Source organism: Lutjanus erythropterus, chromosome 4 (genome assembly GCF_056507025.1).
Source record: "Lutjanus erythropterus isolate fLutEry1 chromosome 4, fLutEry1.hap2, whole genome shotgun sequence".
NCBI classification, from domain to species: Eukaryota; Metazoa; Chordata; class Actinopteri; order Lutjaniformes; family Lutjanidae; genus Lutjanus; species Lutjanus erythropterus.
The window spans coordinates 24,772,265-24,790,292 of record NC_139320.1 but is presented as its reverse complement, the minus strand read 5'-3'; the positions used below and the strand labels follow the sequence as shown (position 1 = coordinate 24,790,292).

General features: G+C 39.0%; 1 protein-coding gene across 1 annotated transcript; it reads right to left on the bottom strand.

Moving 5' to 3' along the window:
* Positions 1-4,110: 4,110 nt before the first annotated feature.
* Positions 4,111-17,769, bottom strand: prcp (prolylcarboxypeptidase (angiotensinase C)). Its single transcript, XM_084717416.1, is given in 10 exon segments — positions 4,111-4,440; positions 4,443-4,630; positions 5,776-5,963; positions 6,082-6,249; positions 8,760-8,932; positions 10,849-11,006; positions 11,447-11,628; positions 12,150-12,251; positions 12,336-12,476; positions 17,599-17,769. Coding segments are annotated over 10 exon segments (1,494 nt in total). The 5' UTR covers positions 17,761-17,769; the 3' UTR covers positions 4,111-4,408.
* Positions 17,770-18,028: the final 259 nt, after the last annotated feature.

Below are 18,028 nucleotides of genomic sequence, written 5' to 3'. Positions count from 1 at the left end.
GGGAGTGAGGCCGTTAAAAAATTCTTTCTTATGTTAATTCCTGTGGAGAAAGGGGACAGTGAAACTGATAGCACTGATCTAATTATCTGTGGCCCAACACACGTCTGTAACTGAAAGGAAATGCAGAAGAACTCAAATCTATGAGCAACAAATGGTTACAAAACAAAGAATATCTTCTCTGTTTATACAGCTGACAATGAAAGACCTTCTGTTATGACCTAGAAAACATGAATTCATGTGGGGAAACTGCACAGACTTTGAATATTCAGTTAAACTCAGCTCACCTGGTGTTACAGCCTGGCATTTATCATAAATTCTAAATATTTGGTTTCTTACAGTGAAGGAGGAAAACAGAGGTCAGCCGATGCCATATCACAACATCTCACAGGGTTCCTACACATTACTTCAAGAGCTGCAACGACTTTGATCATTAATCATTTATCATATTAATTGCCAACTATTTTGATAAATGATTAAGTGATTTCTTTTTGTAAAGAAAAAAAAGTCAAAATACTCTGATTCCAGCTTCTTAATTGTGATTTTTTTCCTTTAAAGTTATCTGACAGTAATCTGAATATCTTGGTTGTGAGCAAACCAAGACAAGACCTTGGACCTGATCTGAACAACTCATCAATTAATCAAGAAAATAAGCGACATATCAATCAACGATGGACATAATCGTAAATTGCAGTCTCATTATTTTTCCTTTCAAAATTATAGATTTTTTCAGACTCAAATCAGTTGAAATAAAGTTAAATAATTTTCACATGCAGCCCTGTTTATTCACTGTGTCCATGGAAACGGTGATGAATGCAGCCATATAGTTGTGGTGTCCTTACACAGAAAACACAGTCTGTTTATTTTCTGATATACTATTCCATCATATAGACAGATCTGAATCACTGCATAGTTTATCCACCTGATTCTGAACATGTAGTAAATTACTGACGATGAAAATTAGGCTTCTTGTGTGTTTTATTTCACACAGTCTGTAAATAGCTATTAATATTTAAAATCACACCTACACCTGATTGATCAAAACTTTTGTAATTAAGAATCATTAAAACTTGATTTGAGGCACCTGACATTAGTTTACACAGTTGGCAAATGGCAAAAAAACAACATATATAAAAGCATTCTAGGATATTTTGTTTTTCATGAAAAACCCTCTGCTTGTATGATCTTTTTTTATGTTTTGGAAAATGGGGGACTAGGACTGGGGGAAATATACTGGAAACACAAATATTCTTCCATACTCTCTTGTCTTGTCCACTTATCCAGACCTGGAAATGACTTAAATCTGATTCTGCACTTTTCCATACTGCGTAAGAAACCTGAATTCAGTGAAGGAGCACTGAGCTTTTAACGCCTGCCCAAAGTGATTTTACTTCCCTCTCTTTGCTAGCAGCACAATTTTGGCAAAGTGACATCATCACAGTCACGGCAGCCATGACACCCCCGCCCCCCCAAACTCTTTTTTTTTTTTTCCAGTCAAGGAGCTTTGGCTTTTGTGCTGGTGGGTCATTCACATCACAGAGCCTGACGCACAGATCCCGGAAACAAGTTTCTATTGTGGAGGCTGAGAGGGCGAGAGGGGATGGGCTGCAACACAGCAGCTTGGAAAAAATATATGAACTGAAAGCACAACTGAGGAGCTTTTGACTTGTTTCCACTCTCAAGATGTTAAAAGGAAAAGTTCACCCCAAAATCCAAACATATTTTTCCTCCAGTTTGTAGTGCTGTTTATCCATCTAGATTATTTTAATGGTACTTGGCTTATGGTGCTCAAATTGCCCAAAAAAATACCACAGACCTTGTTGTAAGAAGTTTCATGAAGGAGCTGCTTTTTTTCGTAGAATCTACCAGAACTATTTTCTTTCTGCAGTAGAATCCATAGGAAACTGCTCACAACAAGGTCTATGGATTATCTTGAGTAACCAGGCCATGATTTCTGGAAGGAGACATTGCTATTGAGTTTTCCAAATGTATTTTTTTGTGCTTTAAGTCCAATTATATTCAAGTCCGATGTCTCCAAAACTGTCTAGATGGATAAATAGCACTACAGGCCAGAATAAATATGTAATTTTGATTTTGGGATCCCTTTAAATGTGAGGTTAATTGTTTCTGGAGTTATTTTTTAAATTTCCTATAATGAACCCGTGTTTGCTTCAGCATTAATCACAGAGGTCAAACTGTCGATTGAATTCCCAAAAACTCAATATGTTTGGACCCTTGGGGAATCTTAATTTGGAGAAAATCATTAGTAATCTGCTGTGCCTTTCCCGCAGCCAGCAAGTTGTTAAGTACACCGATCCATATTGTTTGGATATTGTTAAACATTACCACCACGCCCTCTGTCCCTGAGAATTTACTTATTCAGCAGCACCCAACCCCAAGGGAGTGGGGTGCTTGGTGCAACGTGATGTGACACACACAGGCTTAATCTCTTCCTTCTAGTGTGTGGTCCCTGTCTGAGCAGGGACATGCTCAGAGTTTGGGGTCGAGCGAATACTAATAACACCTTTGATTGATGGCCAGTGTCAGAGACTTAGAAAAGGCTGGCAAAATTAATGACCTCTCAAAGTCCTGAGAAAAGTTTAAGGACGGCATTTAGTGGCTGAGACCCCATCCTCCCCCATGTTTAGCTATGTTTCTTTCTACTGGGGTGTCTGAAATCCAGTCAAGCCTGTGACAAAATGTTGAGAAGTCAGGCTTTGTGTCTCCCGATAGAAAATCAACCCACATACCAGTGCAGGACATGTTCCCCCATCTGCTTCACAAAGTCATGTCATGTCAGGAACTTTTGCTTTAAAAGAAGAGGGGGAGGAAAAGAACTGGCCAGGAGAGTTCAAAGAAAATTTCAAAGCATGAAGTCGTGACGTTTCATTGCCAGTCAAAGTTTCATTCTTGTATTTTCATGACATTTGAGTCTTTTTGCTTGACATTTACGAAAAGAAGAAAAAAGATAAGAAAAAAAAAACTCTGACTTCATGGTGAACTACAAAAGGCTTCTTGGTCCCTGTCGATTCCTGCATCCACTCACCGCCTCGCTCTTAACCTTCCATCAACCTTTCTCAACCTCCCCAGCACCCCAGGAGTTGTATTAATAATATTACTGGCAGGGGGGAACAAACCAGGGTCTACGGGCTGCCTTGGTGCTGCAATTTAGAGCTTTAATGGCAGCCAGTGAATGAATGCGTGCCAGGGGGAATCCCACAGGTTGGTCCACAGGGGTGAGGTCAGCAGGCGTAGCTGCAATAACCTCCCACCACTCACTTTATTGGCCTCCTCCGATTGGGTTTTTATTAAATCTCAAGCACATGCAATTGTTCCTGCTAGGTGGAAGCAACTTAAAAGCCTCAGTCTCTCTAAAACATGACAAAGAGTCTGCTCAACAGAATAACAGTACACCCATGTATGATTAAAAGACAATTAAAAAGATTATATAACAATATCATATGCAGCTTTTTAATCAGTTTGACTGGACAAACAGTTTCTTGGGAACGAGAGCCTATTAAATGAAAAATGTGTAAGAGATAATTAGAAAACTGAAAATGCAAGGCAGGCACTGTTCTTCTGTGAACAAATCAAGTTTAATATTACACTCAGTGCTGTGGACATTTTTAAAGTTTGGATTTTTTTTAAATATTTGCTGCCAAACGTTTCTCCTGAGTCGTATTTGAGTGTTAAGAAGCATTTTACAATATACAGTGATTTAAAAAACACAACACACCCGAATGACAATAATGGCTAACCAACAAGCCTGCCAGTTTGTAATGGTGACACAAATTGACAAAAAAAAAAAATTTAAAGGTGTGAATAACTCTGAATGCATCCCTGATTGTAATACTGACTGGAAACAAGAAGACAAGGAGAGGTTAGACGCAGAGAGGTCGGAGTTGGTTTTTGCAAAACATAACATGGTAGAAAAAAAACAAAAAAAAAACAAAATGAGGATGGTGCAGACTTTTGATAATGATAATATGAGTAAACAAACAGAGATGTGTACACTACAACATTCATTTTCAACAGCCTTTACATGATCTTATTTTTGTTCATAATACAGTACCTTTCTGTCTCAAAGCCCTTGGAAATTTATAGTTTGACACAGAGAAGTGGAGTGTGTCTAAGTAGGTCAAAGAAAAGTGTAGTTTGGTACTCCAGCACTGAACATTAAGATTAAAAAAACACTCTCAAATGATTAGTGAAACTGTTATTAAAAAAGCAAAGTTAAAAATTTTAAATTAAACGTTCAGAATTTAATGTTAAAAATCATCTCCAACAGTGATTAAAAAGGGACAAACTTTGGTATAAAGACAGATAGAGCACCCTGTGAAAAAACACTAATTAAAGCTCAGCAATCCCGGATATCATGGACGTCACAGTGGCATTTTGTTGCTTTTAGGGCCTAAGCGGTTGATGCAGTTTGAGGTGTCTTTTAGCCTGTTTGATCCACTGCTTAAAATACTTCACCTCTAACGCCCGGGCTGCACGGACTGAAGGTGGGTCATGCTCATTGCTGTAGCGGAGGTCCAAGTGATGGGCTCCGTCAGGAATCATAATGGAAACCAGAGAATCTGTCAAGTTGTACGTCACTCCGCCAGCTGACCACGGGTCGAGTCCTCCGTTACTGAAACACAACAGCAGACAAAGTGTACACTGAAAATATACAAACAGACAACTTATTATTTATATTATTATTACTATATATATTTTTTTTTTCATTTATTTAAAAGTTATTTTGGGCTTTTAGCCATCATTGGACAGGACAGGCAGCAAAGGGCCACAGGCAGGAATCAAACCCATGGTCACCACCGAGAACTCAGCCCTGCCGCACAAAGGCCTCATGCTCCACCAACCAAACCATCAGGATGCCCATACATCTATATTTATGTTAATAAATATAGGCTCGAAACGCAGACGCTGATTAAATCCTTTCCATGGAGTGTCTTTTGGTATAATTGTTTGTACAGTCTAGTACCAGTATGTCACAATTTACAGCATGCATTCTGTGAAATCAGTGTCAATGTCTTGTAAAATCTTCATTCATATTTCACTGGAGTGAAGTTTATTTAATTTTCACCTCTCAAACCCAGAACGTAACAATAAAAATACCACCACTGGATGCATGAATATAAGTTGTACAAACATCGTGGAGAGATTTTTATTGATAAAAATGGTTGTCTAACAATGAGGAAAACAACTCCCATAATCCCACACAGAAATTATATATTGTGCTAAAATGTTCTGCAGAAAATAACCAAACCTAAACTTTTAAATGGCGAAACCATTAATGAATTCGCTGCTACACAGATGCTCCTCTTAGGTTGAACGTCAGTATCTGTCAACCCCCCACATGAGCTGTTACTTACAAATTAAAACTGCTGGTAATTTTTGTCAGAACTGTTTTTTAATGGCTGCCATATGTTTTAGGGTTTAATTTTTAAGACATTTTATTTGAGTTGCTCTGAAAGCTGACATATTAAAATTTTGATTGCCAGACCTTTTTAATGCTTGACAAAAGTGGCTAATTGGTATTCAACATAATATGACCCTTCACAGTGTTTGTGATTGAGCTTCATTAGAGTCAGTGCTTTTTAATAAAAGTTTTACATACTTCTGTCTACCTCCTGTAGCTACCCAGATGGGTACTCTTAATTTATCTGCAATAAAAACCAGTCAAAATCTGCACTTTAATTGCTCTCATTGCACTAGACAAACAAAAAACACAGGGAACCTTCTACATAAGCCTGGCATTTTACAACCGATGTTTACCTAAAGATGATGTTGCTGTGAGAGGCGATGTCCTTCCCCCCGTAGACTGTCCCTGCCCAGTCAGCTCGTGGTCTGACACCAAACATGACATTGCATCCATCAGAGAAGGCCTGGAAGTTCCACTCCTCGGGTTCAAACATGTCCTGGACGCCATCTGTGCACATGGGCATCACCATCTCTGTGCAGGCCTGGGGATGAGGGATTGAACACGTATTCACTGTGACAGGTAAAGCTGCCCACTGACACATCTGTGCACCGATTTATTCAGCATGACAACACTGATCCAGGCGCCCTGCGTTACTGCACCTGGTAATACCAGCCGAGGAAACCGAGGCTGCCGGTCGCCGTCTGAGATGTGTTGAGACAGGGGGAGCTCCCAGTGTAGTTGTAGTAGACCTTTGCTGCTTGGGAGACACCGTGCAGCAGCTGGTGGTCAGACACGGTGGAATCGAAAGCAAGATACTTGCACACCACCTTGAAAGTATAACAAGCAAAACACAGACGAATTAAAGGTGCAGTGTGAAAAATTTTGCCTAACCAGATGCTATGTAAAGATATAGTGGAGTTAGAGCATTCTGAGCAGTGAATGACGTCACATGTGTATGTTGTCATTGATGTCTGTCAGCTGTGAGCATGTGAGTCCCTCTCTGACTTCCCTGTACCTGTTTTCAATTTGATGGCCTGGTGAGTAGGTTTCTCATATCATCACTAAACAGTACACTAAAATATGTTTCTGAAAACATTTTAAGCAAGAAATGAGCAATGCAGTAACATAATCTTGCTCTGAATCTGATCAGCAGTTTCATCTGAGTTTTGGGAATCTCTGTTCGAAACCAGAGTCAAAATGGTGGCTGCTTGTTACACAAAAATATGTTTCTGAAAACATTTTAGGCAAGAAAAAAAGCAATATAGTAACATAATCTGGTCCATAGTTTATCAACACTGCCTGGTTTAACAGTTTGATCTGAGTTTTGTGAGCAGTGTGTGTTCAGATTTTTTTACCCCCAATTTTATTGAGTAAATGAAGTGTGCATTTGTTTTGGTCTGAGATGCTGGTGGTCTACTACGATCTCTGTACACAGCACAACTAGAAGTTTGTGACAACACTGCCATTTAGGCAAAATGTTAAAACTATTAACAGCTTCATGCATTTTCTTTTTAAATGACATTAGAGACCTAGAGAATAATTAAAATATCTATCTAGTTCTTTTTTTTGTGTGTTGTTTATAAGACTGAAGGTTGCTTACTTGTGGCCCATAAAGTGTTTTTCCACATAAAAAGTGGTGGCGCCTGATTTGCATATGAAATTCCCTGGAATGAACTTGAATTTATTGCTCTAATCTTGGCACGAGAGGGAAAAAAAAAAACATTTACTTAAAGCCAACGATCTAAATGATTTAAATTTAAAGGTTTTGCTCTCCTTACGACTGTTTTGTTTGACCATGGTTGATTTCTCAGAATTAATAGCGTGGATGATAAATATTTGAGTTTCAGCTTTTGTTTAATTTGCCTGCGTGTTGTTATGGTTGCAGCAGCAGAGTTGGCCGTGGCTGTTGTTCTGCACTCTTTGTGAGGCAGAGAAACTGGGCTTTCTTGTTTAGAGGTTGGAGGGGAGCTGCGCTAGTGTGGAGTCTGTTACTAAGGCTTTTGTCTGCGGGCCGGGGAGGAGTTGGTGGTCGATGGATGAGGAGGGCCACAGACATGTCCAACCAAAGATTTATAACGTGAAAAAAAAAACCACTGCAATTGCTCCAAAGCATCTTCTCCTTACTTTTCAGATAGGATTAGGCTTATACATTCATCTCTGCCAACAGATTTCCCTCCTCTAAGCCCTCAATACCCCGTTCTCACACTCACTCAGATAATCACATTAGCTTTGTCATTAAAAAAGCTCCTCTTTGCACCCACTGCCTAAACCGCTTAAACCACCCATAGGGGTCGCATACATTAAAGGCAAGGAGCCAAAAACCTCAAAATGACCATTTAATGTTTATTTCACCTTACATGGTGCTCTGGGATCTATTCAGTGGCTAAACGACAAACAAATAAGCAAACAAAAAAATGTATCACAATATTAAAAGTTGTATAATGAGACTGCTGTGCGGGGCGCTTGGAGGGGGTGCTGGATCACCAAACAGTGAGTTGGGGGTCAATAGCAGAGCTTAGTTTATGCACGTGACATGCCAAGGTGACTGGTAGAATACACTGCACCCAAGTCAATCAGTCTCTGCAAAACAGCCGCTGTACTGTCAGCAGCTCTTGTACATGAAAACAAAGGAAGTTTTGTAATGTTGAGAAGTGGACTTTAAGGAAAAAAAACATTTTTACATTAAAGACTTTAAATGATAGCCGTTTTTTTTTTTTTTGCCAATTTATGCATTTTTGTCTCCACATGAAGTGTCTAGTGAAGTATTTGTTACAGTCTCATTCAAATGAGAGTGGTGGAGCTTTGTTTTAATGGCCTCATGAGTCGCTCTGGGCAAATGTCCTCTTTCTGTGGTGCCATGTGAGCGTCCTAAGAGGAACACCTCAGAGATCTGACGGAGTGTGCGAATGAATGGACCATTGGTACGAGAGAAGAAAAGAATGGTGGCTTACTTGTAGCTGCTCATCTAAAGAATACTTAAAATCCAAAAAGAAACTAGATCCTTATGAATATTAATGAAGTTAATTGACAGCTGTTGTAAACAAAAGCTTGGGAGACCACAACAAACACTTGTAACACAATCGGCTGAATCACACATTCATTTCAATTAAGGACAGGCTGTCAGGCCAAATCAGCCGCTTAACCAAAGACAAACAAAATTTAAAGCTCCATTTCACTGTAAACCTTTGCCAGTAAATCAATTTGAACTGCAACTTAAAATCTTACTGGATCATTTTTTTTAGGTCCATGCTCGAAAGCAACAACTGTCACACCTGATTAATTTTCAAAGTGCTGTTTTGAATCTCAGAAAGAGTATTTTACTAGTGGCTGAGTGTACCTGGATGGGCCAGCGAGGAAGAGGCTGGAGGAAGTTAGCTTCGTAGGGGTAGTCCACCATCGCCAGATTCACCCAGGTCTCCTGAAGCCAGTTCTTGAAGTTGACAACATCAAGGATGTTTTTAAGGGGGGCGCATAAACTGAATTCATCTGACAGCCACTGAAGACCAGACGCTAATCAAAAGAGGACAAAAAGTTATTAAATGTTAAATTAGTATTGTCTTTTTCATGTGAACTGCACTGCCAATATTATCTTGCCTGTCTTCTTTACTGGGTTCTAAAGTCTGACATTGATATTGTCATTTTAAACAAGACAAAACATTTGCATTTAAGCTCCCATGGGTCTTTGCAGGTGTGATATAAAAACCTCATGAAAGCATTTCTGCTAAACGCTAATAAAACAAACGTTATTTTAATGTGGAAAAAGTAACAGCATGCTCAAACTCAACTGTCTAGTGCAGGAAAAAATAAGTGTGTGTGTCGTACAGAAACCTTCAAGTAAGACAGCTTTAAGTGGAGCAAATCTTCTGTTCATTATGGCCTTGCCACCACAATGAATTCCTATGAAAATACTTTTTAATTTAACCATCAAGGTTAAATTATGGCACATTTCTACCCCCAAGTCTCTGACTGGTTCTCCAAATATCACAACTTCTTTCTCATTCTCTTTTTCAACTTTCAGTCCTAAGAATCTCAAGGTTTTTTGGGGGACAGATGCAACCCAAAAACACCCCAACAAATTGACAATCATCATCCATCTGTGTGAAGCTTCTGGGTCACTGTGACTGGCTAACAAATACCATCACTCAGGATGTTTTCCCTATTTAATTGTGTTTTGGCTGAATGACAAACACCAGCATATCTCAGTGCTTGCTTTTCTTGCACTGTGGCGTGATTGATATTACCGTGGAAATCTGAATGCAGCTTCTGTGTGCCCTGGCTCCAGTAACCTAATACCCGACCCTCTTTTGTTCAGGATATTACAAAACTGCACTGTGAAAATATTTGATGTGGATTAAAGCAATGAGACTGACTTTTTTGGTACCACTAATATGGCATCAATTTTGAGTGATCTGTAAGATGTAACCACTGGCTTATGCTGCTTTATTTGTTGTTATCAGTCACTAATTCCTTAGAGATCCATTATAAACCATTAATAAGAACAAATTTGTGGTTGCCAGGTTGTAGACAAACATCCTCCAGCATGATGCTTTCTTTATGTTTTTAGTTAAAGGTTCAGTAAGAGATTCTGGAGAGAGATTGTTGAGTCTCATTACCAGGTCTTCAAATACTTATGTTTTGGGAACGAGACTCAACAATAAAGTATCTTACTGACCTGCGATTGGCCTCATCTACTTTCACAGGTTATTCTGTGACTTTTGCTCAGTGACTCCAAAACTAAACTGCCTAACACAGCTTTAAGTTTTAAATTCATCTGAGAGTAATCAATCAACACAATCAACTGTCAATCCGTCAAACGTTATGCTTAAGGATATTTTTACCTGCACCCTGAAACTTGTCCTTATTAACAGCTTAAAGCAGTTTTACAAAAGATTAGTGTATGATTTAATAACCTCTAGAGCCTCTAAACTCTTTGTAAGTGGTGCCTTATTAGAGTGACTTTTTTACTGGTGAACTATTAAAAATACCTCTAAGTTCAATAAAGCTTATTCCTGCAGTTTAGGATTGTGATAATGGAAAAGGTGCCAGGGGATCGTGTAAAGGAGCACTTTCTTATTCAGATCAGATCAGAATACTAAAAGAACTAAGATGAGTCTGAGTTACGCGGTTTGTAAATTTTATGGATCTACATATTCTGTCTTACAATCTGTCATCTGTGGAGAGGCTCCAGACTTTATTTCCAAATCACATTACACGTCTTAGTAACAGCTGTCTGGTTTCAGGCTTTAGTGCACAGTTCATCAAACTCACATATCAACCATATGGACAAACATTCTTAAAATATAGCAGCCTTAGTCATAGACGAGATCAAACGTGGCAAATTTATTGTTACAAATATTTCAAATAAGTCAGATTTTCCACAATGTGACAGATAAGATAAATTAACCCATCATGACTGGGAGACTTACCAGTGGAGGAGACATTTTTAATAGCCTTCCATGACTTTCTGATGTTTGCATCACAGTTATTCCCACTTTTGGCAAAGTCCTGAGTTACTACTTTGTAGAAGGCTCCACATGGCACCATGCCAGGGAACTGCCATATTGGTGCAGAGGCTGCTAGAGCTCTGAAATAAAATAAGAAGCAAAAGCATAATATAAATACACTTTTCCCTCAAAATGGCAGAAGCTACACATCCATTATCCTGGATAACCTCAATACAATTGGTGTAACATGTTTGCTGGGGTCTTCTAGTGATTACAAATGCAGTACAGAGGTCATTGGATATCTGACACAAACTCTGACAGTAATGTCTCATATTTTTGCCATGCCTCTGAACAAGAATATCACAGACCCCACAGATTCATACTGTTGGCTCAAGTTAAAGTCTTATGTTTATCAGATTCGTTCACTGACAGGAGTCACTGAAGCCAAAATTTGGAAATAAATGCTGAACAAGCACTCTGCCCAAGGATAATTTCCTCATTTATCTCTTCAGCCTCCTTTATGTGTGAAACGATGGGAAATCCAACCTGAAGGCGCCCACAACTTGCACTCATATCTTACCCGACAACTACATTGGGGTATTTCATTCTGAACCAGGCAGAGAGCATCCCTCCATAGGAACCTCCCACAGCGATGACAGGGCTGTTCTGAGCTCCAGGTAAAGTGCTCTTCAGGTTCTGAATCAGCACTGCAAAGTCTGCCAGCGCCTGCTCTGAGGTCAGGTAGTTCAGGTGTTTGCTGTCCTGCAAGCAAATGATGCAAGATATCTACGTGATATACACATGATTATTTATCTTTATACAACAGCAAGGTTGTATAGAGAGATTCTGGGTTGTGTATACATACATACATACATACATACATACATAAATATATATCTGGAAAAAATAGTCCACCGTAATTTTTTTTCTCAGATCTGTATCTCTATTTTCTGAAACATTCCATTTCAGTGTCTGACGAATTCTTTGTCTGGGAGAAAGGTTGTAATTAGTTTATAGAATAAAATAAAAATGTTCGTTTTACTCGAACACACACCTATAAATAGTAAAACCAGAGAAAGTAATCATTTACAGTGGTCTCTTAATTTTTTTTCTGAGCTGTATATACATACACACTCAATAAGGCATGTTTTCGTTACTACTGTTGATTTTCTACAGTCTGGGAACCCCAAAACAGGATTTAAAAAACATGTAATTAAACATATCGGTTTAGATTTTAATCAGACTGAGACGTAGTCCAACTGTAACCCTGCATCTTCACTTACACTGTAAGAGTCCTGTCCAAATGGCAGCGACTCTCCATAGTAACGATGTTCTGCAAAAATCAGCATGGCGCCCAACTCCTCCGCAATTTCCCACATGAAGCCCTGCAGAGAAAACAATGACAGGTGTTGAATTAGATGGAGGATCCATGCAGTGTGTAAATACAAGCTAACAGATGGGATATTTACAGTATTGTTGCAGAACCAGGTGATGTCGCCTTCATTGCCAGTGTAGAACAAAATAGGTCCTCCAGGCTTCTGCCAGTGTTTGTCAGCCACAAGGTATCTCTGCTTGAAGGTGCCATCCTCGAGGAATCCAAAATGATCAATCTGGAATGAATAAAAACATTGAAAAAAAAAAACTATAATCAAACGATAATCACTCTCAGTGTGGCTGAATCATGCCAGAAACTTGGTGCAACATGTAAAACTGTTCATATCAGTCAGATCTGACAAATCCCTTGTGCATTTGTCACACTTGTTGTCACAGAAACCTAATGTGGCAACAATTTATTGACGTTAAAAATCTACACAGAACATTTGAGATAAACTGCTCTGAGCTGGACATGATCAGTAGATACCTGGTCCTGTGCCAACGATGGCGTCGTGACATGACAGTCCCGAGGTTGGATTCTGGAATAATTAGCCCCAATTTGTTTAAAAAGAAAATGTTGGAGGCAGTTTAAGGGATGCCACATTAGTTCCACTTTAGATGAGCTCTGATCCTTTCATCAAACCTCAGGGATTCTCGGGTATCTTCCCTTCCCTTTCAACTTTATCTCCTGTAGTCTTCATTAAACAAAAGCAGAAAGAAACCAACAACTTCACAGAGAAGACGACCCCATGAGGCTTCAGAGTTGTCCAACCCTTGAAACAGTCCCAACGCTCAATACAAAATGTTTTTGTTTTGTTTTTTTTCCCCCCCCTCCTGCTCACTTCCCTCCTCAGTGGATACAAAGGAGGCAGCGATTTTATGAGCCAACGACAGCAAAAAGATTCTGGGGGCCTCAGCGTGTTCATTCAAGTCTCTACTCCTCAGCGCTTGGCAGGGCTTTTAAGTGCGAGGGGACCATGAGACAGTTTAAACGAAAAGTTCGGCAACAAAATGAGTTTCAGTGGCATTGGTCATCCAAAGTGTATGAATTTTGGGTTTTGTGAATTTTGAGAACAAAGCATTTAAGTTGCTTGATACTGTCACTGTTCACAGCCCCCTGTGCTCAAAAGAGTTGTTTTAAAAGATCCTTCATCTCCACTGTCATTGTGCAGCTCAACAGCAACCGAGGAGCAACTTCAGGACTCACTGTGCCGAGCGGCACACAGCGCTTTACATGTAGTATTTCATATTTATCTTTTAACTGCCTCAGGTCATCTTCTACTCCTGTTAGTACACAGTATTTTACATATTTTTATTTATTTACATGCAGGACTCAAAGGCAAATAAAATGTCATTTTGGGCTAGTAAATCTAGCAACTCACGTGAGAATTAAACTGTGAAACTATTTTGATTAGTGGTTAATGGTTAAAGTAATTTTTCATGCAAAAATGGCAGAAAATGCTGTTTTCTCAGATTTCCTGCTTTTCTGCATTTATTACCATATATCTTTGGGTTTTAAACAGACAAAACAAGACATTTAAAGATATCACACTGAGCTTCAAAAGACTGGGATGGAGAATTCACTATTTTCTGACATTGCAACCATAAATTAAACATGACAATTAACTTCACTCTTTGTTATTTTATAACCAATAAGCCAGTTAGTTCAGGCGCAAGAAAACTTGCCAGACTGGGCAAGTGAAAAATATTAATGTTGAACCCTGATTTGATCTGTGTTGCATACTTGACATGTGACATGCACCAGTGAAAGGCACCTTTCCTGCATTAATGGACAATAAAGTTTCCATGTTAATCTTGAATCTTGTGTTTTTAGTTATCTTTTTGTTGATACCAGGATTTTCAAATGGTAGATGCCTTCAAAGCCAAATTCTCTTGCAATGCAAACAAAAATATTCCTATACTCTATGATCTAAATGCCACGACTAAAGCATCATTATCTATAATACTGAATATATGAAGTGCTTCACCCAAAGGAGCCCTGGTGAGTACTGTATCACTTGCACCCACTCAGTATGCAAATCACAAAACTGATGACTTTGGTTTCATAACAAATCCACACCCTGATGAGTAGTGCCACCATGTGGTTACTGCAGGCAGCACTCGGTCACTTTGCTTCAATTAAAATTCAGTCAACACACTGTAACAACTACTGAACCAGTGCTTCAACCATTCTGCTATAACAGAGGCTGCATCTGTTGTGTTACAGTCCAGCAAATGGAGACATGAGGGGAAACAAGCAGAGCACGAGCTCCTGCAAACTACAGCGGTTCATTTGGAGGATGCTAAAGGACGGACACTTCCATTCATTGTCTGGAGGCAAAATGCAGTCAAGAGGATTTCCTCTGGACAACTGCTGGATCGCTCTGCGCTGTCCTCCTCACAGCAGCTCATCCCGCAGAGAGCGCAGAAAAAGGCTGCATGATTGATGATTCTTTTGTAAAAAAAAAACCCAGCAGACTTGCTACTGGTACTGACAAGAGGATAACAGGGATTTTATTTGTTGTACTTGTTGAGGAGAGGCATACAATTTGCCTTGATTGGTCTAAAAAAAAAACACACACATCAGACAAGACAATGGGCGTCAGAAGGGAGGAAATGGGCTTTATCTTCTTGTCAGTGTGGCTGATTAGGCAGGATGCCGTGGGTGGAACCAGGTGTGGAGCATTGTCCCCTAAACCAAATACTGTTGAGTGCATAAACACAACACTAAAGTGTGTAAATATCAGACTTCAGACTGCAACTAACAGATATATTTGGTTTTGATTAATATGCTGATCATATCTTGATTATCTGGTCATTTTTTGTCTCTAAAACATCTAAAAAAAATAGTGAAAAATACTCATCATAATTCCCTTGACCCCAAGGAGAAGTAATCAAAAGTTTTGGTTATTTTGTTTGTGTTATTATTTTTATCAGCAAATCATCACATGTGAAAATTAAAAAACACAGCTATTATGTATTTTTCAAGCAAATAGTCAAACATTTGCTTCTTAAATGTAAGATTTTAAAAGAGTGCTTGTGGTGATTGGCTGCAAAAAAAACCCAAACAGCCTTTTCTTTCTAGATGTGGGTATCAAAAGGACTGAATGCAGGTTTCATTTGACTGGAGTTTCAATCAATACTTTGAAGGTATTGAGTATCGATACCCAGCTCTAATAGCAGCCCTAGATAAATCAACAACAAGATGTAGCAGCACTAAACATATTAAATGTTAATATCTACTTTCTTATGTACTGGATGGCCTTTTCCCAATCTAAGTGCTTGCAAAACCTTCCAGTGTCTTAGTTTGCAGGGAAATAGGTTTAAATATTAAATAGAGTTTAAAGTTTGAGAGTAAATGTGGACTGTGAGGTTCAGAAATCATCTCAGAGATCGCCTTACATGTGAAGCAAAACGATGAAAATACAGAACAAAGGTCCGACATAACATCTTTCTGATTTACACTAAAATGACAAGTGTCATTCTTTAAACTTGAGTAACCTGGTTATGTTTACCAGATGGATGGAGACTTGAGTCATATGACCTGACTCTGAGTCAGACTCAAGTCACAAATTTGAAGACTTGATGCATGATGCATGTTAAGAAGACGATGATATAAAGAAGAGAACAGCGGTTTGCAGGGTCTGCAGATGAAAAAACAGCAAGATTAGCTTGATAGTGATTGTTATATATGATATGTTAGACTTGGCTTCTGTTTTCACTTTAGAGCTAAGAACTATATCAGATCTTCAGAGCCCCGCTCTCTATTGTTGTTCATTTAGGAGGCTTGTTAATGATTCAACAACATGTCAAAGAGCAGTAAGATTTTTAATGTGTGATCAGGCTGCAACAGTTTTTATTAAGTTTATTAAGTTAACTGCTCATGACCACTGTCTTTAAACTGATTGAAAAGCGGAAACTGAGGGTGATTGTCAGAATTTGAGTTGACTTGCTCGATTCTTGATTCTGCCTTACTTGAGGCTTGAAGGTTAAGGCTTGTGTCTTGCACATGTGTGACTTACTTCCACGTCTCTGACTGCAACAGCAGGACAGTAATAACACACACATGAGCACAGTCTTGTGACGAGTGAGTCAGGTTCACTTGTCACTTCAGGTGGGGCAGCATTACGTACCACCGCCTGCACTCAACATGCAACCTGAGTCTCCATGAAGAAACAGTAAATGGAAAATGTAAAGGCTGAATGAAGATCTCTCAAACAGCCCTGAGGAAAAGAGTTTCACATTCACTGGGCCCTGGAGACCTCTTTAGGCAGTGAGCCAGGAGGGATAGTTACAGATCTGCCGGCAGGAACAGAGCCAATTGTGATGATTTTCCCTTCACTACAGGAAGCAAGAGGGAAACACCTATTGTCTGCACCCGCAACACAAGAACAACCTCTACAGGATTAAGTGCATTGAAAATTATAGAAAGAGCAAGTGGGGCAGAGTACACAGCAAACAATGAAGCCAAGTAGTGTGATGGTAAATAAAAAGGCCAGGCTCTTAAGGAGAGAGTAATAAACACATGCCATAATCTGTTATATCGTCAGAAAACATTGATTTTTGCTTTTTAAATGTCCTATTGCTATTATACGATCATATTTACTGTATTATTTTGCATCACAACAAACAACGCATCAGTCAGTAGCAGTCCTTTTATAAAATGAAATAAAATATTAAACCATTTAAGTAGATTTTGTCACAGTCTAATATGATACTGACACATTTATTTATTTTGATATTATTATATTCAATGCTGTTACATCCTTACTGATTATCAGGAATTTTATCATGGTTTACTGTGGAACCAGTAACCACTTTATCCCTATCTGGAACCAGTAACTATGAAATGATTATTATTAAATCATTAATCAATTAGAAAATTAACTACAATGATCAGAGCTGCAACGATTAAAGGATTATGAAGCAATGATTAAATTAATAGCCTACTACTTTGCTAATCAATTATTATTATTTTTAAATATCTATATCTTTGATTCCAGCTTCTTAAATGTGAATATTTTCTTATTCCTTCACTCCTTTATGACAGTAAATTGAATATCTTTGGGTTGTGACCAAATAAAGACATTTGAGAGCGTCCTCTTGAGCTTTGGGGAAACACTGATCAACATTTTAAACAATTTTCCGACGTTTTATAGACCAAACAGCTAATCAGTTAATAAAATAATCATTGGTTGCAGAACTTGTTGACAAAATGTCTAATATCGCAGGGCGCAGATCTAACATTTAAAAAAGTGAAGTGAAAGAGAAAGAGGCAAAAGAGGAAGAAAGCATTATAAAATATTTCCATAGACAAATGGCGAGTTAAAAATTGAGGTAGGGAGACTTTAAACTCACCTTCTGGTCAAAATACTTTGTGTCATAGCTGATGGGTGGCTCTCTGGAGTGAGGTGACCCACCGTGTCTGGTGAAAAGTTGTGATTTGAGGGCGATCACGTGTAAACAGCCGAGACACAGCGTTAAGATGCAGGTAGCTGCAGCCCTGTCCAAAACCTCCATCCTGACTGCAGCCTGTCAAACACAGCTCACAGCAAACTGAGCTTCAGCACATGATCACCAGGTCGCAGGAGCTATCCTTGCTTGCACCGGGAAGAGGAGACTTGACTGTCCCGTAAAAGAAAAGGAAGTGAGACTCTCTTGTCAGTACATGCAAGGAGGTGTTTGTCAGCCAGCATGTGACCTAAATTTAGCAGCAGTGCAGAGGCAGTCCGCTGCTGCACAGGAAACATCAGCTACAACGTCTTCACAACACTTTAACTACTTTAAA